This window comes from Megalopta genalis, chromosome 9, assembly GCF_051020955.1.
Source record: "Megalopta genalis isolate 19385.01 chromosome 9, iyMegGena1_principal, whole genome shotgun sequence".
NCBI classification, from domain to species: Eukaryota; Metazoa; Arthropoda; class Insecta; order Hymenoptera; family Halictidae; genus Megalopta; species Megalopta genalis.
The window spans coordinates 19380222-19405402 of record NC_135021.1 but is presented as its reverse complement, the minus strand read 5'-3'; the positions used below and the strand labels follow the sequence as shown (position 1 = coordinate 19405402).

The window sequence follows — 25181 nt, the reverse complement described above, 5'->3', positions numbered from 1 at the left end:
ATCGACCCTAGTTCTTGATTGACGACCTCGCGCCGCCCGGTAATTGCTCAATCGACGAAGAAGAGGCTGCCTCAGGTGGAAACCGGCTATCTCTTCTTTTCCTTTGATGCGATCCAACGCGGGTGTAGCCTAGCTGTGCTCTCGCGTGTCCCGACGTTGTGCTCGCGACGACGACGAGCCGAGCCGAGCCGAGCCGAGACGCGCCCGTTTCGAACCAATTCTGTAGCCGATCGAAAGTCAATCTTCGAAATGAACGTCGGGAAGGTCAATATTGAAACGATTCGCTTCGGTATTCATTGAGAAACCGTTCCGCTTGTTGCCGACGAAATATTTTGAAAGAGGGGTCCCATTTTGCTTGTTCCACCTTATTCATCAGCCGGGAGACGCCACGCGGCCTCTCGTCATCGCACAGAAAATCTGACAATGTTCGACCATTTGCAAATTAAATGCTGACCCGAGAGGAGAGAAAAGTCCGCGACAATTCGTCGGATTTCGAGCTAGCTTTCGTCACGATTATTTTCGACGTTCGGTCCTTTGTAATCGTGAATGCTTGATCGAGGAATCTATAACTATGTGTTCAGACATTTTAACGTTCTAAAACGTTTTTGATCGAGAAGTCTAAATATCTCCTAATATATATATAATATATAATATATTATTATACTATTATTATTATTAAATACATTATATATATAATATCTCCTAAAAACAATCTAAATATCTCCTCATATAGGGATGCCACAATAGAATGTTTTATACGGTATTTTTAAGGTTATGTCAAGGTTAAATTTTGTTCGGAATTTTCATGGCCATAGAAGCTGATTTGCACGTAAGTGCACATTATTTTTATTACACCGTTAGCACTGCATGTTATTGGGTTCTACATGTTCCGAGTCGAAGGATATTTCAAGCTGAAATCATTATACATGTCGAATGAATTTTAACGTCAGCTACACTATGCTACAGAATAAATATGCACATTTATGCAATACGCACATATGCATCTACTAATGCCCTTGAAAATTCCAAAAGAAGTGACACTGAAAAAAAGCTACTTTCTACCCCGTCTTAATACCATTCAAATTCCGTATAAAACATTTTTTTTATTATAGATTTGTTGCTATTGCTTCTGACCAAATACTTATCGACAGGGATTGTATTTCTTACTGTCAATCGAAACGTTCGAAGCTTACATAAATTGTAGATGCTCGACAAAATGCTAAAGATACGAAGAATGTGTACAACGATAACCTGCAATCGATGCAAAACAGTCATAGCAATTTCAATGGCCATGTTCGATTTTCATCGTTCGCTGTATTAAATTTGACGGCCGGCTCTGCCTACAATTTACAGTTGAACGACTTGATTCACAAGGATCAGCGTGTTACGGTATCGAGGAACGAGTAAATGAAAATGATAGGCCGCTTTAGAGGATCGCTGTCGGTTCGTCGAGGAAGTACATTTCCAGGCGAGGAGCTACAATCAATCTGATGCGTCGGCTCGATTAGATATCAATTCGATTTGTTCGTGACGTTGATCGCCGAGCTAGATAAATACGACAATAATGAATCTTTCGAGGGCGCGTTTATCTGCAGAACTGAATCACGATAGGGAATCAATCACCTCGAACGTGGTGAATCGCGCGCCATCCCGTTGAAAAAAAAGGGATGCCGCCGGATAACCGGAATCAATTGTCTCTTTAAATCGGCGAGCAATTGAAAAATACGTCGAGCGTGGTACCGTTCAAATGTTATCGGGTACATTAACCCTTTGTGGTCGGGTAGTGATTCTAAGTCACCACGAAAAATTGTCATGTCACGTTTCAAAATAATTGTAATATCGTCGAATTTGCTTATATTTAGAAAACTGTTAAAACTGCAATTGTCGTATGAGTGGCAAAATCCAATTTCATATGTACAAAAATAATATATAAAATATATATTATTATATATTTATTTAACACTAAACCGGAAACACTAATAACCGGAATGAACTGCGATTGCATGCAAATCATGAACGAACGCGATTCGCGAACACCGAGAGTAAGCACGAAATGCTAAATATTGCCCAGGGAGATGTTTCATCTTTCGATTTTTCCACAGAAATCAACGTACCTTCGGTGTCGTGGCGGAACAGAATATGGGTACAAACGGGGTGCAAACGAAAGTCGAGGGAACCGGTTGCTCGAGGAAAGAATGGCGCGACAGAATTGTATTGGATCGAGAGAGGATGGACGAGGGTACGCAAAGGGCTGACTGGAGCACTGCGAGATACAAGGGGGGTAGAAAAGGCGAACGATATCCATCCTTATTCCTCCGTGGGAAGTGGATGTTGCGCGAACGCGCGATCCGCAGAAAAGATGCGAATTCCGGTACACGCCGGGGTACGTACACGCCCGTTCAAAAGTATCGGGATACATGCCGTATACGGGCAGAACATTCTGACGCAACATGAAAACCGCTTATGTTACTACAATAAATAAGGTCTATTCGATCTCGACGATTTTTGTACGATGCTCGTTCGAAATTTCCGATTAGTTAAACGTAGCTTTTCGAAGGTTCTTCGAATAGTTGCCGTTCTTGAGATTTCCGGCCTTGAACCCGTATTACTTGAGGAAAATCATTCACGCTCGACCGATATACTCGCGTTATTATAATTGTAATTTCTTGGCGCGATAAAAGAATTAAAAAATGCTGTTTTTTGTTCAACTTCTTTAAGTCTACTTCGAAAATTTAAAAGTGCATTTTGTAGATTTCAGTAACTTATACGCATGCTGAAAATTTCATCGAAATCGATTGGCCCATAGTCAAGCTACAGCCACTGAAAGATGTAAAAATTGGTTGAAATTCGTAAAAAAGATTCGTCGACCCTTGGCATCGACGTTGCAATAAATTACATAGAGGGAATTTCACAGCAACCCGAAATTTGGCATTTCCGGGAGAAATTACTGTACTTTGACAGTCGCGTAACGTTGTATGCGGGTGACGAAATTATTTGCTCGGAATAAAAAATGAATTGTTACGTCGATCGTACAACTTAACTTTTCAATATCAAAATCTGATCAAATATATTACATTAATTTTATAAAATTCTTGAGGATGTTGGCGTGGCAGTCAAAGGTTACACCTTTCCTTAAATGTTTTTTAAACGTACCTTCCTAGATTCTTTATCTAGTTCCGTTGAACCACTTAGGCACCGAACTGCGAGCCACTGTAAGACGTAACACGACACTTTCAGTTTGCCTTTCAATGCAATTTAGGAGTCAAGGGAGTAGAGTTAGCCCCACAGCCATAGTTGAACATGTCCGGTCTAGAGTCTCAAACTTGAGTACTTACCGTGCGGCCACTGTAATTTCAGAATAAGTTTGTACGTCATGCACAGACATCAGAGAACTCTGGTTTACACACACACGCACACACGTACTCACAGTGATTACCAGTGACAAATCATGGGCCAATTGTTTGTGTCGACGGAACAATGGCAGGGATTTTCGAAAAGAGGGACAACAAAATGGACAAGGATAGCAACTTCGTTTGTGAACCAACAAACTATTTCAAACGAAACGTAATCTATTTGACTTCATAAAATCTGAATGATCACTAGTTAAACATTCAGAGCATTCTCTTCAGATTTAGCTTATACACACAGTGCATATGTACATGTTGTGCCGATTATTTCCCATCGCTGTAAACAACATTTGGAATTTTTATTTATAAGAAAACAATTAAAGGGGTATTAATACAAAACATAAAACATTACCTAAACCGAATGAAAAAAATTACAATTATTATATTATTATTATATTAAATTAATATTATAATATATATATATATATTAATATTAAATTATTATATTATATTTTTATAATTATAATTATATAATTATATTATATACTAAATTATTATTATCATATTAAATCAGCAGGTGTCCTAATACTTTTAGAGGGCGGGTGGAGTGGGGTGTATATCCTTCCTTGAAAAGTCTCTTGAGAAATAAATCCAGAGGCCGAGTAACTAGACTGATGGTTTTGAAACGTCGAGTCCAAACGTCGTCCAAATGTTAATTATGAACGTCGGATAAAGAGAACGTGTGGAGGCTGCGCGGGAGCAAGATGTTATATGGATAACGCGTCCCAGCTTTTCCAATGACGGTGACGTCTCACGAAATGACCCTGTTCGCGGCTTCCTCGTGGAAATAGCGAAAATTCCATCGCACTGGCGAAAATCCGAGCGCGACGTACCGCTGCGTGTTCGTAGAACGAAGTATGCCACAGCGACGGCAATAAAACTGGTGTAAATCTACGTAGCCACGTAGCGTGGTAACACCGGCGTAAAACAGCCGCGCGGCTCCTCCGTACACAGCCGCGAACGTAAGCTGGTGTACGGTCGCTAGCCTGACACGTTCCCCGACCAGAAATTGTGTACACTACCGTTCAAAAGTTCCTGCACACCTCTATGAATCCGAGGTAACAGGAGACTTCTTAGGAAGCTTTGGATCACGGTTTGCTCAACCCTCCGAAAAGCTTTTCTAAAAAAGCTGTAGATTTGAATTTCACCTAAATGGTAGCTACGCATTGCATTGTAGATGCGCGAACCTTTTAGGTACGGCTGAATTCTGCGCGAGACTATTTCTCTGGACGGCAGAGTCTGATATGTACTGTACAGAGCCTGTTACTGTATATTCTGTCTGTATATACAGGGTGTCCCAAAGATGTCTAGCAATCCGAAAGTGGCGGGTTCCTCGGACCATTTGAAGCAACTTTTTCCTTTAGAAAAATGTTCTCCGAGGCACCGTTAACGAGTTATTAACGAAAAACAGTGACCAATGAGAGGCGAGCTCGGCTGGCACGAGGCGATCGAGCCAATGAGCGGAACTGGGCTTCGCGCGCTGGTTTCGCTGGGCCGCCTCGCGTCAGCCGTACTCGATTCTTATTGGTCACTGTTTTTCGTTGATAACTCGTTAACGGTGCCTCGGAGAACATTTTTGTAAAGGAAGAAGTTGCTGAAGAAGTTCAGCGACATGAAAAAGATCCGACCGATTACAAAAATTCACCATGAATTCTTCCGACAAATCAAGTGTTTCTCTTACAGAAATATCAACAATCATGGTAACGGCCAGGATTAAAGCCAGGTTGAGAAATTCCCCGGATTCCCTTGCGACTAGCCGCCGCCGGAAAATCGTCAGTTTTAGTTTGACGTTTAGCCCGCGGTGTTCGCCGTAAATTGTTAACGGGCCCGGAAAGTACAGTTTGAAACACGAATTACCCCTTACGCGATAGCCGAGTGTGAGGCGAAGCCATGGGACGAGGAGGCAAGGGCGCGCGCGTCCTCGATATGCAAACGTTCGATTAGAGGGCGTGAGATGTATCAAGTTTAAATTGAATAATGCTTGTTCTGGAAAATGAGCCTCCATCGCGCGATAACGACGGCAATGATAATATGTAATTCAATTAATGTTCCTGGCTGCCGCGGGATTTGCTCGTTCGAGTTTCGTGCTACCAAACTACCCGCGTGTTCTTCCCGCGCTCTCGTTCGACTGCTCCCGGTCCCGGCACCGCCCCCGCGCGTTCCCGGAGGACACGGGCACCGGGGTGCAGTTTCGCGAACCCTTCTATGTACCGTGCAAATATACATTTTTTTCATTTCGCCGCGCTCTAATATCGTCCGGTCGCGTCCGCGCCCACCGGACACCGCCGGACTCTCATTTGTTCGAATGTCCCAGCCGGCGTAAAAAACCGGCACGAGTAATTAAAATAAGCTGCTCGCGAGATATAGTCCAGTTTCGACCGGCTTTAATTCGATTCCCCCTCGTTCCGTTTCGAATGCCCCCGATCGCAGCCAGCTCGGAGATTGCATCGATGGTACAGGTGCAGAAATTAAGAAACCGGCGCGGAGGGATAATTGATTGCAGCGGATCGATAGTGTTGCGCTAATTATTCATCCCATCGATTCGGTCGGCTGGATTGCGCTTTAAATCCCGTTAAAGCGTTTCATGGCGTCCGAAAGAGGTGAAATTGTATGTAATGAAATTTCGGATCGCGGATTTTGTCGTTATACGAAATACGGAAAAAATATTAACCCATTAAGAGCCAAACGATCCGAGTTTCACTCGCAATTTTTTTCATCGCTGAATCGACGTTACTTTTATTTTAGTGCGAACGATATTTGCTACGGTATCGGTCGCTGTTTCTAGGATATTTTGGAATCTGTATTAAGTAGAAGTCTGTATCAAGACTTCACAGCAATTAATATACATATAATATATATATCACGTTTTTAATAGATGATGCATAAAATTTCGAACAAGTGTCATTTGTTACCGATTAACAGTGTTTACGAATGAAAATATTGTACGAACGAGAATAATTTTAGCAATTAGACTTATCGTTGATTGACTTACCTGTGTATTTCTGGTGTACCCGTAGCCCATGAACCGTTCGTCATGAGGTGGAGCGATGTCCTTCGCGACGTAAAAAGGTTCGTAAAGGAATTCGAAGTTCGTCACATCGTGGCTGACGTAAGCCTTACCAGTCTTCACGTTTCCGTAATTCTTATGGTTCGGGGAAGTATCTAGGATCCACCTTGAATTGCGAGAGAAAGAAAGAAGGAATCATTGTTCACATCTATATTGAAAAAATTGAAGAGTGTCCGTTAGATTCGACAACATCAGATTGTTTATACAGAAAATCGCAAAAGGATTTTGCACGATATCTATATATTTTCAATAAATTCGCATGAAATATCTCCTTTTCAAACGAATAAAAAACTTTCGTTTTTCAAGCTATGCTAATCGTGCTTTCGATTTCCCTACATGCTTACCTAGTAAAATTAGTTGCGAATTGATTGTGGATGAAGACCTTCTGGTGAAACGGCCTAGCCAGGCCCTTCCTCGCCAGCCGGACCAGTTCCGTCTTATTTTGTGGGAATCTGACGCGCGAGTCCAGCTCGTACGTCGGTATCACGTAGGCGCACTTATCACAGGTATCGGCCCTGAGGAACTCGTCGAGGGCGCCAGTCAGGTTGAAGCTCGGCACGATGTCGACGTCCGTCAGGAACACATAGTCGGTCTGGCAATTCTTCCTGGCCAGGTTCCTCATGTGGTTCTGGGGATAGACGTTCCGGATCCGCCAGTTGGTCTGCTCGGTCGAGATCCCGTTCATCAGCTCGTTCAGCGTCGCTTCCGGTTTGGCACAATCGAGCGGCTCGGGCAGTTCGTACTCGCGCGGCTGCTTCTTCGGCGGCCTGACCTTTGGCACGGCCAGCGAGAAGGCGACCCTCTCGCGTATCGGCTCGTAGCATTTCCTAAGGTAGACCAGGTACCTCTGAAGGACCTCGAACTCCTCGTCGCCGGCGGCGTACAGTGCCACCGAGATCGGTCCCGTCCAATGGTGGGCCGCCTGGACCACCGAGTGCAGCTTCTCCACCGAGCTCTGCATAGCCAGGCACACCTGATAGATCTGGGACAGCTCGACGAACCCGGTGCCGACCAGAACATGGTCGAACGTGCGGAACAATTTACGGGCATCCCATTTTCCCAACTTTATGTTCAGCTTCATACTGTGCCCATCAACTGGCAACGGTTGGTAATCCTGCGTCACGCAGTCTAACTGCAGCTGCTGCTGCTGCTCTTTGATCAGGGTGCCCAGGTTCCATTCGGTGATCACGTTCACCTCCATGTCCCTGGGCACCTCGTCCGGTATACAGGTCTCCGACTGCAGCAACAGGAAAGTCAGCAACATGTTCGACAACGCCAGAACAACCACGCTGGTCAGACTGAGGTTCCATGGTCGGCATCCCAACTGCGCATGCAAAACCGAGTATAACGAGTCAATATTGTTGATTTCAGCATATTATTCTCCACCAAATTGTTGACTGCTAATCCTAATTGATTTTCGATCTCAGGAACCTCTGCACGTTTTTGAAGGGCGTACGAGGATCTAACAATCGATGAACAATAACATAATTTTATTTTAAAAAGTTCAAATGAAGTTAATCTTTTCATTAAACGAAATGTTTCTTGCCAAATTTCAACAATGCTAACTATCTTAATCTATAATATATAATAACTATAATAATAATAATCTATAATAACTATCTTCTCGTCAGTTCATCGCCAATGCGTAAAAAACATTTCGGTTAATAAAAAAATTAAGTTCATTTAAATCTTTTTAAATATAGTTATACATCCTTGTTCGTCGCTCAATAGACATTCGTACGTTGTTTATAAAACGTGTTAAGGTTCATAGATAAAAAATGAATGAGGATTAGATGTTAACAATTGTATTTTTATTCGTACTAAATAAATATTTCGAAGTTCATGACGTTACCGAAAAATATACCACAATAACACTTTTATAGTTAGTTATAATAAAATCGATGATAATCTTATACCGTCCGAAAAACGTTCCATGATAGGTACTTCTACTTTAATTCAAAATCTCTTGACAGATTCCTCGATCTAACGAGACATTTAGGTTCTGGCAAAGCGAGGTCCGAAGAAATGCGTATCATTCGAATCTCGCGAAATTAAACGACCCGTAAAATGCGACCACCCTGACCGCGGAGTTCGCAACTTCGTATCAGAGTTCCCTGGCAAAAATCATACCGCAGGCGAGGCCGGTGTAAAACACGGTGTAAACAAGTTTCACGATAAGAAACCAAGTCCCCGGTACCCCGGCGTATTAGGTCTGTCAAAAACAGAGCAGGCTGCTTGTTTTATCGCCCTAATTACACCGTCGTCAGTTTCTTGCTGTCAGCGGCAATGCAAAAATGAGCCACCGAACTTTGTTGAACTATGAGGGGATGTTACAGCCAGTGCGCCCCGGCATTGCCTACCACTTTATGTTTATCAAACTTTCTTTTTCTGGAGTTGCGGTCAGCATTCGATAAGAACAGCGCAGACACTCGGCATTATTCGAATAAATTATTTGAAATATCATAATTACAATAATATATTATTTTATTTGGCTACATGTTGTTCGATATAACCATGCGTTAGTTTATTTGAGCATATAAATAATTTAGAATTTTTCATTTTGCTTTTTATTTATTTATATTTTAATATTAATTATATATTATATAAATATTATATATATTAATATAATTAATATATAATATAATAATATAATATAATATAATAATATAATATATTATAATATATATTATATTATAATTTTATTATTCTAATAAAAAAGTTATTTTCAATTTGATTATATACAATCTTATTCTATTTTTCTTGAAGTATTGGTTACTCCATGGGAAAAAGCGTGGAATGCAAAGGGCTAATAAAATGATATATATAAAGATTGACTAGAAGTTGTTACAAAAGTCCGAGAAGAAGGACTAAACTTACGTAAACGTGTATTGACCGCATTAAACTCGTACACATTTGAGCATACTTCGAGTAACTCGATCCACCTCCATTTGGTTCAGCGAACTTGCTGAAAGTATTCTGCAACAACGTTACGGAAATATGAGCTAACGTACGAATGCTTCTACCGATGCACCAAGACGTATACCGATGTCGTTGAACGTCTGGTTGGTCGGTCATCGACAATAGCTATATATATAGCAGCAGAAATCCTAATGAAATGCAGCGGCAATGAAGCTTGCCAATATCGTTCGCGACGCAATCTTCTTTCCATATTATTATTTGTTCGGGCGTGCTGTGTTCCAATATATATATATATATATATATATATATATATATATTGAATTTATGCAAAGAAAGCCGTTCTGATTTCTCTCTGATTTCGCCTCTTCGTTGGACCTTTGTGTTTGCGTTCTCGCGTTACCTCTCCAGCTTGATATAATTAATTGAAAGAAAACATTTAGTGCCAGTGGAGGGGGGGGGGGGGCTGAACGAAACGGCACAGTTAATTAAAATGAGAAATGCCGCGAGATAAATACCGCAGACACTCCGAGGACTCGAATTAAATACTACGGCCCAGCAATTTCTTAGTTAAGCGCTGGTAACGGGGATGACTTATGCATAGAAAATTGTGTGTCGGCGTACAGGAACAATAAAACAGAACGCGTGTACACCCACATGGGGTGGCCGGTTTAATGAAGTTCCACTGTGTAAACGGTGCTTCTGCCTTGCACTATGAAGCTTCATTAGACTTCTTGTCCCTGTGGATTTTACCGTTTGCGACTATGGGCACAAAAGAAACCAATTTCGAGGTTCTGTTTTTGCGATGTTTACAAAACTATGACATGTTAACCGAGACATGTGAACGCTGGACATACTATCAGTCTACGGAAACGCGATTATTGATTAGTAGATCGCGGATCTTCAAGCAAATTCTTGGGGAGAGAGCAATTTACGGTAACTCTAATTTTTATTTTTGTTTACTGTTCTATTATTTACACTGATAAAGAGATGTAATTTAAATCTGTACACATGTGGTAGAAATAAGTACCCAAAATTCATTTTATAAGTGTTGTTTTGTGAAAATAGAACTGACTGATTTCATAAACAGAATTTTTTTTTTGACGTTATAAAAAGCAGTATTGTCATTCCTTGTGCTCAAAATAAATATAATATAATATATAATTATTATTATATTTTATATAATATAATATAAAAAAATAATACTGACACTGAGTATAATCTTGACGTAGTATTAGAATGTTATTATTTTCGGAACCTTTTAATCCCTGATCAGCACAGAATGGTAAAAAGTAAGAATTAAGCTCGTGCGAGAAAGCAACGTGACCAAAGTTTAAAGTTTCTCCTGTTATGTTACAGAAGTAATATATTTGTTTTGTCGTTTGTTTTATTGTTCAAGCTACAATTATAATAAAGAACACAAGAAACATAGAAACCTGTTCGTTTCATCAATAAAGAATTCGACAGATTTTAATTAAAATTCGACACGGTATTTTCAGCAGTGGAAATTCATGTTTACTCTGATTACGTTGCCAGCGTCTAGCAATAATGGCGCATTTGCATTCGCGCACCCGTTCCCGAGTACCATTTTTCATTCGCCGTGTAAACCGAGCATAGATACGCGAGTCCGATGATCCATCGAAAAATGTTATTTCTGCGTAAATAGCTGCGTAAATGGCTCGGAGATAGGAGGAGTCGTAGCGACGGACCGCGACACTCGCAATAATAGCGCAATTACCGCGCTAAACGGAAGAAACAGATTGTAGGTATTGTAGAACAGCCGTCGGAGTGCACAGCAGAACTCCCACTGGGATCCAGTGAAATTTCGCTCGGAAACGGCGGTTAGAACGATAATGGATCGTACGACTTTCCAGAACCCGCTAAAATCGAGCTCATATAGAAGCTGAGATACCCGAGCGTTCAATGAACAAAATAGTTCATGCCACCGGAAAGATAATAGCTGGCTCCGATAGATCTCCTGGATCTCCCTGTATTCGCCGCCGGGTAAAATAGCATTTAAAGTAAAAGGTACGAAAAATGTTCATCGGGATTATTTTCGAAACTATCATAACATTAGTTAATTTTACATAATGATATACCTTCGTGTTCGTGGAAATAAGGTTTGTAATATCTAGTTGATGTTACATGATCAGTGACAAGCAAAATTAAAGCAATACAAGTGCTTTTTCTGAAAATTGATCATTTGTTTTTATACAGGATGTCCGAAATTATGATATTTCCGAGAGATGAAGGGTTGTGAATACATAAGAGGGATATTGTGCATCGATACAATAGGGATCTAAAGCACACGACAAAAGTTACAATTGCAACCATTTCAAGTTTCGTTTGGACTCCGGACTTGAACCTGATAGAAAATCTATGGGCAATACTGTTCCCTACATCGCGTGGCGAATTTCTAAATAAATAACAGTAACAGTTAAGAGTCCCTGTTCGAAACATAAATTGATCTATCAGGGACTTATCCATTGGTCTATACTTCGACTGGCAAGAAGAAACAACTAATTAATTAGACATCGTAATACCGAAAAGTAGCCATCGCCGCCGAGCCGCGTTGCTTGGAGCGGCCGTGGCGCGGGATGAAATGCGAGAACAATAGGGAACAGGCATTTTAATAATCAGAAGTACTCGAGTGAAGTCTTAGTAGCGACCTTAGCGAGGAACAACGCAAACGTGCACGCGTTCCGCGTGGACTCGAGTGGGCTTGGTGCATTAATTCAGCGTTGCTGAAGTCGGAGTCCTGGTGGTGTACGCGATCCTAAGGTGAAAAAGGGAATGGAGTACCACCAGCGCGGCGTGCGTCCGTTGCAGTCGGGATTTTTACAAGCCGAAACTAACCTCCCGCGCAACTGTGCGCCGTACTGTGAAACGCGAGGAAATTCCTGGCGGTGGCCCTCGTCGGTGCCTGAAGCTCGAGGGCCGTTTCCGTGGCGTTTACGCAGACGTATTAACTTATTCTGACGCGACGTGGAAAAAAAGAGGGTGGAAGACAGCGGGCGAAAGAGAGAAAGAGGAAGGAGAGAGCCAGACGTCTCCATATTTAGCTTACGGTATTTATTTGCATACTGTTTTCAGGGATATTCATTTGCATACTATTAACCCGCGACGAAGCCCGACGGGTCGGGCATGCACAAGGACCAACGTGCGCGCAACACACGAGCAGGATTTTTTAAAAGCGTACCGCGCCATCGGATGATTAATATCTCGGGGATATTGTATACGGAAATGCTGTCGCATCGAGTTATCAATAAATAACTGAAGACAGGATGCCTGCGTGAAGGAGGATCATTTTGAACAGTTTTTCAGCCGCCGAGAGTGCTTTTCAGCTGCGGCGAATTTTTCCTTGTTAAGTGTATATATGTGTGAACAATGCTGACCGAGCGCTGCGGGAAGACAGAACGACTGGATAAAAACGTGAAATAACGCGAAACATTCGAGAACACTACACGGAACGAATTAGAGATGGTAAACGACGAATTGTTCTTACGTGAATTCCATCGCGCCGGAGCATAGTGGGAAATGTGGCGGCAGATAAAGCTGCGCAAAGAAGCAACGCTTCCCTTAGAAACCGAAACCAACATACAAATCTCATAGAAAGACTTATTGATAGATATCTCGATGCAACAGCAAACAACGCAGAATGGAACGGAATGTGGATCGCATCAAGAAAGACAACAAACCACGGTATTCGTAGAAAATTTCTTTCAGCATATACCAAGCTACAACGTGAATAGAAAAGAGAGAATAATAATGTCAAGACTTAGATCAGGACACTGTAAAATAACTCACGAGCACTTGCTCAAAAATTCGTAACCATATTCAACTTTTTCATTTCGAATGAAAGAAAATAAAAGAATAAAAAAAATTAATACTATCCAATAGTATATAATATCATCGAGTTATTATATATTATTATATATTATTATATATTATTATATATATAATACATCCAAACCTACTATATATATAATACCATCCAATTTATCCAATAGTCCTATTGGATAAATATGTATAATGATAATCATGGCGAAAACAAATCAAAAGCACAGCAATTGGTCGTAGTAACCGGCTACATTGTCCTATAGGTAACATAATTCTCTGATAGCGGAGAAACTACCAAAGGTATTGTTAGCCGGGACGAGAACAGACAAACGGGCCAGTGCCGCAGCGTTCTTATTTAACAACGTGGCGAAGTCACAAAGGGCCCCTGAAATGTTTAGGTTCAAACAGATTCGGAAACGTTGAACGTCGGCGTGCCTTTAACAAGACAAACAAACCGAGGGAACGAAGGCACGTGTTCGGTTGAAAGGATAACGCGAGCCGACCTCGATCTTCTCCATCTCGAAAACATGACGTCGTAACGAGAGACAGGGCTGAACTGGAAGCGGGAGAAGAAACAGGAGAAAGAGCATGATTGATTTTGCAAACACGTTGTTATTACTGATTCAACGTGTCCCGGCCGGCTCTCGTGTACCAGCGGCTCGGTTCGGCGGACGAGTGTGTGCACGTTACACAGCTAACCCATTATCAAATTGTGTACTTGGGCTTTCGTTGGGTCACACACGAACCACAGGCGGCAGGCTTTGCCGGCGCTCTGAATGTACGATCCAGGACGAAAGCTTGAAAGCGCGATTCACAGTATACCTGTGTATTCCTTCCTGTATGTACGTTTTCGAGCGGAACTCTATCCTTCCTGTAATCGCGATTCCATCGTGTAACAAACGGCACGAGCGAATCGCGTTTAACTAAACCACCGTAGCACGCGTTATCGTATTGAATAATTTTTAACGGACATTATTCGCAGCCCGTTCGACGAATCCGATCGGGCCGCCAAACAACTGAACGCTGGTATTGCCCGCGATACCGGAAACGCTGTCAATAAGACAACACCCGCGTATTTTACCTTTCTTTTCGCAAAGTGAGTTGATTGCGCGCGAGTTGCAAAACGCATCAGACTCGCAAAGAATTTATAATCGACAAATTCTTTCTCCGTCATGGGCATGAATTGGAGATGCAGTGGTTTCGCTGCGACGTAACAAAACAAAAAAGTACCACCTAAATCTATGAAAAATCGAACGCTTGTTATCGACCCTCAAAAACAAGTGAACATCTATTGGACAGAATAACTCGGTCAATTTTTAAAAAGTTCTACCAGCTTTCTGAAACCGTTTCTCTAAAACTCCGCTATAATCGTTCGGTCACCAAGCGTCCTTAATTAATCGGCCACGTACGCGAAACTACAACCGTTTCGGGAACCAATTTCCTATATTAATTAACCAACAATAAGTTCGAGCAAAGGAAACACCGCGCCGGAGTGGTTGGTACTTCCGAAATGTTCGCGAAACGTAGGGAAAGTTAAATTTGCTTGAAAATGGCAGAGAGGGCCTACCGGGCAGCTCGGAAGCCTATCGCGTTTCAAGAAGACGCGAGCGGCGGATCAGCGCGAGGAAAGAACTCTCTGTGACGTGCTCCTGTTCGGTTGGCCTCTTGAAAAAGATTCTCAAAGGTGCTGAATAGTTTATATATATACGCGAGTCGAGAGTTTTCGCAGCAAGCTCTCGATTTGCTCGTTAAGACACGGACGAAAGATGTACAAGGCCCGGACGAGATAAAAAGAGATAGGAGAGAGAAAAAGGAGGAAAGATATATACAGGGTGAGTTAGGTAACTTACACACCCCAAATAATTTGCAATTATATATCTAATTAAAAATTGTTAAATACAAAAGTTGTAGTGTTTTGAAGACGGTAGGGTGAAGGGGTGATATCGTATTCACTTGTTTTGTTCACAGTGTAGTTTTCGTAATTTCAAGGTTAACTTCCGTTTTTTTAAATAGAAAAGTATATTTTGCTCGTTGAAGATCGAAAGAATATCAAATTCCAAGTAAAAGAATATATTATATATATTATATATATATTATATTTATTCTATATTATATATATTATATTATATTGTATATTATATATATAAAGACCCACGTTCATTCCAAAGTTAGTAGTTAACAAGATTTTAGTCAATTTTCTACTTTTACTCATCTACGTTCCTTCTTTTGATGTACGACGAGAAAAATATAGCTTTCCATTTTTCAGAAAAATGGAAATTGATCCTGAATCGTTGAAAACTACACTGTATAAAAAAGAGCGATTACGACTCGTCACTTCTCCCCCCTTAAAACTCCACAACTTTTGTATTTAACACTTTTTAATTAGATTCATAATTTCAAAGTTATAGGAAGTCTGCAAGTTATATGGCTCACCCTGTATAACACAAAACTACAGGTTACACAGAGGGAGACGGGGCCGGGAGTATCGCAGGCAAGGGGATAAAGGATCAATTCCGCTTTTCAATTTCACTACAGTCCCGTTTTACTTCTAGTTTGGTGGCTGGATGCCGGTGTAAGGTCGGTGGCAACGTAACTTAGCCCAGAATAAACTGAATACCATTCATTACGGCAGCTCTCCCTTCGACCAGCGCCCTCATCCCCTCCACAGACCCTCCGGCCGCTGAGCTTTCCTGTTCTGCTACCCTCTTACCTTCATCCTCCCGCTGTTCCCTCTCACAAACGAAGCGTCGAAGGCGGCGTCGGCATTGAAAACCTTAGAATTGGTAATTCTTTGAAACTCCTACGTCTCCCTTGCCCTTCCCCCCGCCCCCTCTCTCATTCGCTCACACTCTCTCTCCTCGCTCAGTTTTCTTCTTTTGCCCTCGCTGAAACGACGTAACCGCGTCTACGACTACGGCCACCGTCTACCCGAATACAACTGATGAAAGGGCCACTGGGAGGAGATGCGGTTTGCGATAATAAGCGAATTGCGTCTCCGTTCTTCTCCCTTTATCTAGCTAAGAGATAAGCAACTGCCTGCACCATATCGAACTCGGAGAGACAACTTCGGCACCGACGATTAGATTAGATCACATTTAGGGCAGCAATCTAGTGTGCCACTACAAGCTAGAGATCACTAACTGTAAGATAAAGTTGTGGTCACTGATTATCGATGAATATAAGGGCCATTTGAAGTAACATTTTTCTCAGCGCAAGTGCAATCCGTGACTTTGTTTACGAGTTGTTATTAACGAAAAAAAACACTGACTAATGGGAGGCGAGTTCCGCCGTTTTTCGACGGTTATTCGTTAATAACTCGGAAACAAAGCCGCGGATTGCATTTGCACGAAGAAAAAACTCTGTAATTCTACAATGTTGTTGATAAGTACTGGGTGTTCTGCTAGTCGTCCACGAGTATATTAACGTCCCATTTTAAACTGACCACGATTCCACGGATCCTGAATTTGTCCATAAAAAGCTGCACGTTCAAACTCTCCTTATTAGTGGATTTTCGTCTAATGCGATCGATTCAACTCGCAGAAAATTCGATCGTGCGGAAGCCTAAGAGCCTCCATTCCCGATGCAATCCTACGCTCCGTCGCGATGCTACTCGGAATCTCTCAATTCCGGGGACGTGCAAGGACAAAAAAGAATTAGCCATGCTCGATGGAATCTGAAAAACCGATTTCTTTTCATAAACGGGGAGAAGGAGGTCTCGGGCGACTGGGGTCAGGCATAACTGTCGTGGCCCGCAAAGCTGGAAAGCCACTTTCCTCGAGTGGTGGACCGCCCGCAATTAAACAGCCGTAACCTAGGCTCGGCCCCCGTTCTCTCAACCGATCCTACCTCCTTCCACCCTAGTTCTTCTTCGCCCTACCGTTCCCCCTCCCTCTTTTTCTCCCGCTTCCTAGTCTCCTTCTTTTACGTCTTTACGCGATAATTAGCGGATCTTCAATTTTCCCGGCCGGTGGACGTATTTGCTTTGCATAATTACCGAGATAATTAAACAAGCTCCGATTCTCGGGTCCACGGCGAACAGCCGCCGCGACAAGAACGAGGCAGAGGTGAAAAAGAACGAGGATGCGCGCTATCGCGGGGACACGCGCCGCTTCCGCGGCGACCACGTGTTTCCGGGACCACCCTCCTCCCGCGCCCGCATCAACGTCTTGTGAAAATGTAAATCGTGTCAAGCGGCGTCGCCCACGCTTCCTAGGCCGCGGAGTAATTAGCGGGCTTTGTCGTGCACCGCGGTTAAATAGCGTGTCGCGTGTCGCGGAAGAATGCGGAAGAAACAGTCGCACTTGCAACTTACTTCGATGCCTGCCGTGACTTCCAAGTACACCGCGATGGAAACGATAAGGTCGTAGACGTCGTAATCGTGCGCCCGTGAGCCACGCAAACTTGGGACTTTCAAGAAATCGATCTGATTTTCCCTGTGTGCTTTCCGAAAGTTTCGAGCAAGTGCTACGTGTGTGTGCTGACACTAACCTTGTTGTCGCGATTCTTACGATCGGAGACCATAACTGCCATGGCCGAAACGAGAAAAGATTGAAATATAACTATTAGGTTTTGCTTGAAATGATTTTGATTTTAAATCATTTTATGCAAAATGAATAGGTGAAATCTAATAGGATGAAGCTATTGAAAGAGCTCAAGGACGTCTATGTATTATTTTTAACTCATTGGAATTATTCAAGGAAGAAGGAAATTTCTATTTGTCCCATCTTTGTTGCAATTGATGAAGATTCTTTTTGGGAATAAAGATCCGAAGTCTAGATATAAATAACATTACCGATGACGAAAATTGTTTTTTTTTGTTACAAATAACAATTATCGATGACAAGAATGTTAATGCGTTACAGTCTTCGAAATTCTCCATTCAGGACAAGAACACGTCACATTTTTTCGGGAACTCTCCCATTGCGTTATGTCAACGTAACACGAATTTTGCGCACGTTGGCACATCACCTTTCAGAATTACCTAATGCTCGTTCACCCGCGAAGGGTGGGTGAAACTTCGACTTACTTTCCTGCACCGCGAGCCGCGCAAAACCTCCCTTCGACCCGGCGAGAACACACAAAACGCAACGAAGCGTTTTTCATGACGCATGTGAAATCCATCGGGCTGGTTCGATTAAAAGATTGGATCGAATCGAACGAGCGATATAATCTCCGTGACGAAAATAAACGAACCGTGTGACGGAAGCGCCAAACATCCGGAAAATAATTCGATGAAGCGGCGCGCGGAAAATCAGACGGCATCCGGGGAAAATCGTGGACAGAGGGTGGGAAAATAGGGGGTGCGCGAGCTGGGAGGAGATCGAGGAATGTAATTCGACGTTCTCGATTTGTATGTAGCGCGTCAAACCCATTGAAAACGCCAGGAAACGATAAAACAATATACCTCTGCCGTGGCGCCGGTCTCTCTCGTCGAAAACAGTTCGAAAATGTATTGAAAACACTCGAAAATGATTGAAATCAAACAAGCTACCGGGGCGAACAACAGAAATCTATCTATCCGTCGCGCGTTCACCGATCACCGACTCTCGTCCCGTGTATCGGAATCGGCCGAATCACTTCGGATACACGCGTTCGCCTATGAGGCGGATAAATTGCACGTATCGCAGCTGATGGGAGAGAACCCGTCGATCGCCACCGCGCTTCGTATTCTCGTTGCAAACTGCTTGGCAGCTCAACGTCGGCCGACCGATAGTCCGCAGTAGATTATGAATGATAGCTTGGTCGCGGGTGTTGAATGGAACGCAACGGTCTGTCTGATGCATCATCGCTGGATTCTACGCATACGCTCTGCACGCGGTTGTTGACAAGACGGTTCAATTAATTCTTTCAACCGGATTTCCATTTGCTTTACGGCGACCACGTAATGTTTTCGATAACACGAGGATTGAAACGCGTGCCAACCTTTTAACCGAGTATGACGATTTTTTCCGTTGGTAAAAATTATTTAAAAAAACATTTGATACCTCTTTAGATTATTTGTACGCTGCACAGCTATTTTAGGATTAGTTGGACAAAAAAAGTAGAAAAATACCGCAAACAGTGTCAAATTAAAATTCGAGAACTGATAATCCATCATGTTACCGATCAATGAATAATGCAATTTGTATTCGCAATAATTCATCTTCTAAATATTGTAGACGCTCGAAAGATAATAATCATTGAAAGCAGTGCAGATTAATAATACCGTATAGAAGAGGTATTAATTTATCTTGGAGTTCGCGTACGACAAAACCTGAGACATAACAGAGACAATTTAAACGTGAATATTTAACGACTTCGTTTCGGAATTTTCAGAATCCATGGCAGTTACATATGCAGACGTAGCAGAAAATATGGTCACGTCCAACGCAAGCTGTACAATACATATTGAGATACGATATTCTCTTTTCCATGATCACGTGCGACACGTCCAATATATTAGATACTCATGATTTATAGGGGGCGTATCAAACTCTGCGAACACTCCCAGCAAAGAGTTGAAGCGATTGATAAGTTCGACAGTGGCGTATACTTCAAATATTCCGCACAGTGATTTATTTATAAAATTAATAAAAATTCTCTTATTTGAAGGTCATTAAAATGAAGAGTACAGCGATGGTAAGTTAACACTCGGACAGCAGGACCATAATGTCAAAAGTGTTATTTGATTATGGTTTTTCTGACAACTAATTTAAATTATCACACGTGGAAGCACCTTGAACAATATGTTGAACGAAATTGATAAACAAAATTATAAACGAATCTCGGTTATATTTCTGCCAAAAAGGACAGTCGTTCGATTGTTAATAAACAGATCGAAACTCCATTTATACTAACAAATTAATCAGAACCGATAAATAGAACGAGTTTAGCTAGAAACTTCCGTAATGTGAACACAATAAACTGTGCCTAATTCAACAATTTCATCGACGAAAAATGCTCGAATGCTTTTGTAAAATCATGTAAGCTTCACGTTGAAAAATGTCGGACTTATGTACTGCTAGGTCGATTATTACGTTGCGGACAATTATTTTGATAGCGAGTCATTAGAAAAGCTGGCGTAACCATAATCTGATACGAAGCTGCTGCTGCTAGCTCCACAGGCAGGTCACGCATGAAACTGTGAGCTGCTATTCTGGTCTCTCAAAATAAACCTCAGCTATTATACAGCAATTATGATAAAATGTTAAAGAAGAGATTAACATACTGATCGATTGCCTAGAAAGAGAAAATAATATGAAGCCAAATTTTACTGTTACGCTAATAATTACATACAAGGACTATGTCATAAGGAATTTGGTAATTTTTACAAATAGCGTTTCCACCTTATTTACCGTCTCCAAAGCTATAGAAGTATATTCAAAAACTTTGACTTACGCCCTAAAATGTAATCTGTCAAAATGTTCAAAAGACAAGTGAAATGAATTATAAAATTGCTATAAATTAACTTAACTCGAAATTATCTGAATAACTTTAAAATGAAAAATACGACCGGTTTTTTTTCGGTAGATTTAGTGTTAAAAGGTTTCAATGGTCAAGATTATTCGAAGTTCTAGCGCAAAGCACTTTCCAAGAAAAATTGCTGAAGAAACTCCTAAAATGTACACTCCGCGACAAAACTATAAGACACCCCTGAATTTCTAGTATATTTTTAAAACCATAAGCATGTTCAAAGTTTTTGTATATATAAAAGTATTCCTTCTGTAGGCTTTGTACACGTCCATGGTTATGAGAACCTCTGCATTATACAGGGGTGTCTTATAAATTTGTGGCGGAGCGCATGTCCCAGAAACAGAAGATTCCCCTTGTGCACAGACGGGATGACGTATGCGCTTCGTTCTCGCCGTTAATTATGCAGCGGTATCGATGACAGACGGCCATTCTGTTTGACTCAGTGACCACGATAATTGGCATCGGGCGGTGCGCGCGCGACCACCATGCACTTCGATACGTCTCATGCCTCCATTTATTAAGATCGCTTTCATACGTGGCAATCCCGCGATGATTGTTTCCGCGCCCGGAGCGGCTCAATTAACGGCCGTCGAGGTCCAGGCAGTGCTGACGCATACGTGCGCGCGGTCGTGTCTGGGAGAGGAGAGGAGAGGCGGCCTCGTCGATTGAAAATGGCGAACGCAATGGAGAAAGGAGAAATAGAAAGAGAAAGACAAGATAATTCACATTGTTCAGCGGTGGACGCCCTCGAGGCATCCGCCTCTTCAAAGCCATTCGGCTCTCCCGGGCTCTCATCGAACCAGAGTCCGGCAGTTAATGAACTGCCCTTCGGCGTTGCAATTCACGCAGGTGCCCGGCCGTCTAGGAACCCGGCCAAGTGCCGGCGAGACCCCATTATCCATTTACATAAAGGACCACAACGACCGGGCTAAGGGTTTACACTGCTCGCTTAACCCCCGAGAATTTCCGCCACTCTCGTCGGATTAATGCTCGCCCGATTGCCGGACAACAGTGTTTTTGAACGAGGCCCGCGCACGATCCACGCGACACGTCATTTTGTCGGGAGCCCGCTGATCACGGTCTCCTGACGCTCGAAGATTGGCGACATCGGGGACGAGCGTAATCAGGGCAAATAATGACCGTTGTAAACAACCGTTGAGTCTGTTCCGACAAATTTTTGTTATATTAACCTTTTAGGTACGGCTAATTTCTCGCAATCCGGAAATGGCGGGTTCCTCGGATCATTTGAAGCAATTTCTTCCTTTACAAAAATTTTCTCCGACGCACCGTTAACGAGTTATTAACGAAAAACAGTGACCAATAAGAATCGAGTACGGCTGGCGCGAGGCGGCCCGGCCAACCAGCGCGCGAAGCCCAGTTCCGTTCATTGGCTCGGTCGCCTCGCGCCAGCCGAGCTCACCTCTCATTGGTTACTGTTTTTCGTTGATAACTCGTTAACGGTGCCTCGGAGAAAATTTTTGCAAAGGAAAAAGTTGCTTCAAATGGCCAGAGAAATAGCCTCGCACAGAATTCAGCCGTACCTAAAAGGTTGATATAACAAAAATTTGTTACTACTATAAAAATTTTATATTATATTCTCTTTATAATATAATAAAAATACACGAATAAAATATAGCATAATAAAAATATCCGCAACAGACTGTAGAAGATATGACATCTACAACGGGTTTCTATTTTTTTAAAATGAGGGTGTCGACATGTTTTTACTTCAGCCTTGTCTGCCTATCGAACATTATTAAATCGAAAATATACAATGCCAAGTACAAAAATCAAATGTCTTTGACTTTTTAATTCGTTATTATTATATTATGAAACCCAATAATGTGCTGTTACAATTTAGTTTCGCTAAAAATCTACATTTAAAGAGAATGCATATATATAAACTGCTGTAACTCGATATAACAGCTATTAGAATGTAACAGCTTATGCGTAATCGCGATTGAAAATCAAAATGTTACCTTCGACTCTGTTATATTATATAATATTCGTTCTCGTACGCTGGCACGTGGTCCTTTGTGGCCGCAACACGTGAAATAGATTGAAACCTTTGTTTTGGAAATGTTGTTCTTTTCTGTGTGTACTATACGTATAGCAATTCAAACAATATTCAGCGCTATGAACGGATGTGCACCATGCACGTACTGTTGGGATTCGAGATGCAAGCTTGTTCGCTGGATACGGCAATTGTTAGAGCGGTGCGTGATAAAAATAATTCCATTGCGGACACGAATGTTCCGTTTTGTCTTAAATAATTCGCGGAATGAAACGAAATATTGGAAAACTGTTTGTTGATTAAGCTCGTCATATTGAGGCGTACTTTGTCGATGGAATTTGAAGTTCTTTCGAATAGGAAGAATAATCTTTATTGATTATATCGGAGTCGCGACGAGTAAGTAATAATGAAAATAGCATTAGGAGAACTTTCCGGAAACATTTGGATTTTCATCGGAACGTTTTCAACCTCTTTATGAAACGACTGCTATCTACATACATTGGATAGAACACATTAGTATCTTTCACAACTACAGACGAAACGCCATCAAATACAATTGAATTCCCGATAAATTCACTACATTCAGATCTCTCTGCTGTCTCTTTGCGATAAAACAATTTCCTATTATTCATTCTATTTATCAATCCATTTATCGCCACGATTTTGACGCAGCTGCAATCCATTGCAATACGATACGAGCTATCGGTTTTGTTAACAAGAGCTTTGCATCAAGAATGAATATTCACAATTTCGAAAAATATATATTAATTGTTACAAAAATTAGTTGTAAAATGTATCATTTACTGGTATTATTCTTGTAAATTTCTTTAATCATTAAACTTCATAAAAAAAGTAGTTAATTATTCACTTCGATCAGCTATAGCTCAGTATAAATTTGAAATCGCTGATATATATCATGCTATTTAATCTAATTTAATTTTTAATTATAATATAGTAAAATCTGTTTGTTCTGTACATTCTCCTAATCAAAGACATTACTGATTTAATGACCTCCATAATAAATACTTTAATTCTAATCAGATTTATTGGTATTATTATTATCTTTACGAATATTATTATCATCATTATTCACGATCTGCTATGTATAAAAACTATATATCTTACGGACCTATCGATAAGTCGATACATCTAAACTTAAGCAGAGCTCACAATCCGACTTCCTGATCCTTGAAACACTATACATATTATACTTATGCTATATAAATGTTTCCTCCCACTTAACCACCGAAATTTCAATTTCCCAAGGTGTCCTTGTTAAATAAATTCAGAAGAAAATCACAATCCTTCTGTCGAAACTCTTCCGTCGTGTTGTGATAACATAATAATATGCACCTAGCTAAGACAACAGTTGTGTTATCGTAAATAAAAATACGATACATTGAAAATTGATCAATCATCCCCTGTTATCGCAAAAATCAGTTTCAGGACCCCAGACACGTATTTAGCATTTATGCGCCAGGAAAAGCTTTACGAAGTGGTTTGGAACGGCAGAACTTCAACTTCTGAGCGGCAAGGTCACGCAAGGGGGTGAAAGAACGCGGGGCCACGTGAGCGCGTCGGGATCGTCCACGGTGGCGACATCTCTGTCGCCTGCGAATGCTCGCACGACGGCCGTCACACGGCGACGCACTCCCGTCGCTTCAGCCCGCGACACCAACCCCTGGCGGGGGAGGAGCTTGCGCGGGTGCTTGACAACGGGACGGGACACGGCAAATGACACGTTAGTTTTTCACGCGAAGAAGAAGAAGAAGAAGCGGCCCGAACAGTCGCTCACCTGAACCATTGATGTGTGTTGACACGCGAGACAGACTTCCCCTCTTGGCGGCAGTCTGATGGCGAAATCAGTCCGTGCCAACCCCTGTCGTTGGCCTCGCGGCCCGTGCATTCAACATCAGGCCGCGCACAACACCGGTCCGAGCCAGGCACGCGTGCACGCACGCATCCACGCACCTGAACACCAGCGCCCGTTCCGCGACACGATCGCACACACGGCCACGCCCAACCGACGCCGGAATTTCCACGAGGCCCCGGGATCTCTTGACAGAACAAAAAATGCCCGCGTTTTGTTTATGCCTACGCCGATGTCGGTGACAGGCCGCGCAGCTGCCTATCGGAGCCGCCAGAGGCGCTGCCGCGCAGCGGCGCCGAACGCGCAGTCGCGACACCACCGGGGATCGATTATTTCCCCGTATTTCCAACGGTCCTACGCGGTCAATCTTAATCCAGCCGCTATAAATCCATGAGCGATGCGCCGCTAATTTCGGCACAACGGAACCGCCGCGCCGCGATGCTACCTACTACCGTCACGATCCGCTTGAAAAGCCTGCGTATTAGGACTCGCAGCGATGCATTAAGTACTATAATGCAAGCGACGAGTTCTACGTCAGCGTTTCTTGGATCAGCCTCTGTGTGGCTTTTATTAATATTTAGAGGGATTTTAGGAGTGCGAATTGCACTTTGTGGA

The 25181-nt window shown here is 42.2% G+C and overlaps 1 protein-coding gene across 4 annotated transcripts in view; it reads right to left on the bottom strand.

The window, feature by feature from the left end:
- The window catches only part of LOC117224541 (beta-1,4-glucuronyltransferase 1), a 38742-nt gene extending 13919 nt beyond the window's left edge, over positions 1-24823 (bottom strand). Inside the window, exons 1-4 of one of the 4 annotated variants that reach the window (XM_076524385.1) lie at positions 18635-18897; positions 9352-9450; positions 6819-7798; positions 6400-6580 (exon numbers count right to left, since the gene is read on the bottom strand). In XM_076524385.1, the coding sequence (XP_076380500.1) occupies positions 6400-6580; positions 6819-7798; positions 9352-9387 (1197 nt within the window). In that variant the 5' untranslated portion in view covers positions 9388-9450; positions 18635-18897. Of the gene's footprint in view, positions 1-6399; positions 6581-6818; positions 7799-9351; positions 9451-15940; positions 16223-18634; positions 18898-24491 lie in introns of those variants that run through there. The other 3 variants (XM_033477538.2, XM_076524387.1, XM_076524386.1) reach the window with 3 other exon arrangements.
- Positions 24824-25181: the final 358 nt, after the last annotated feature.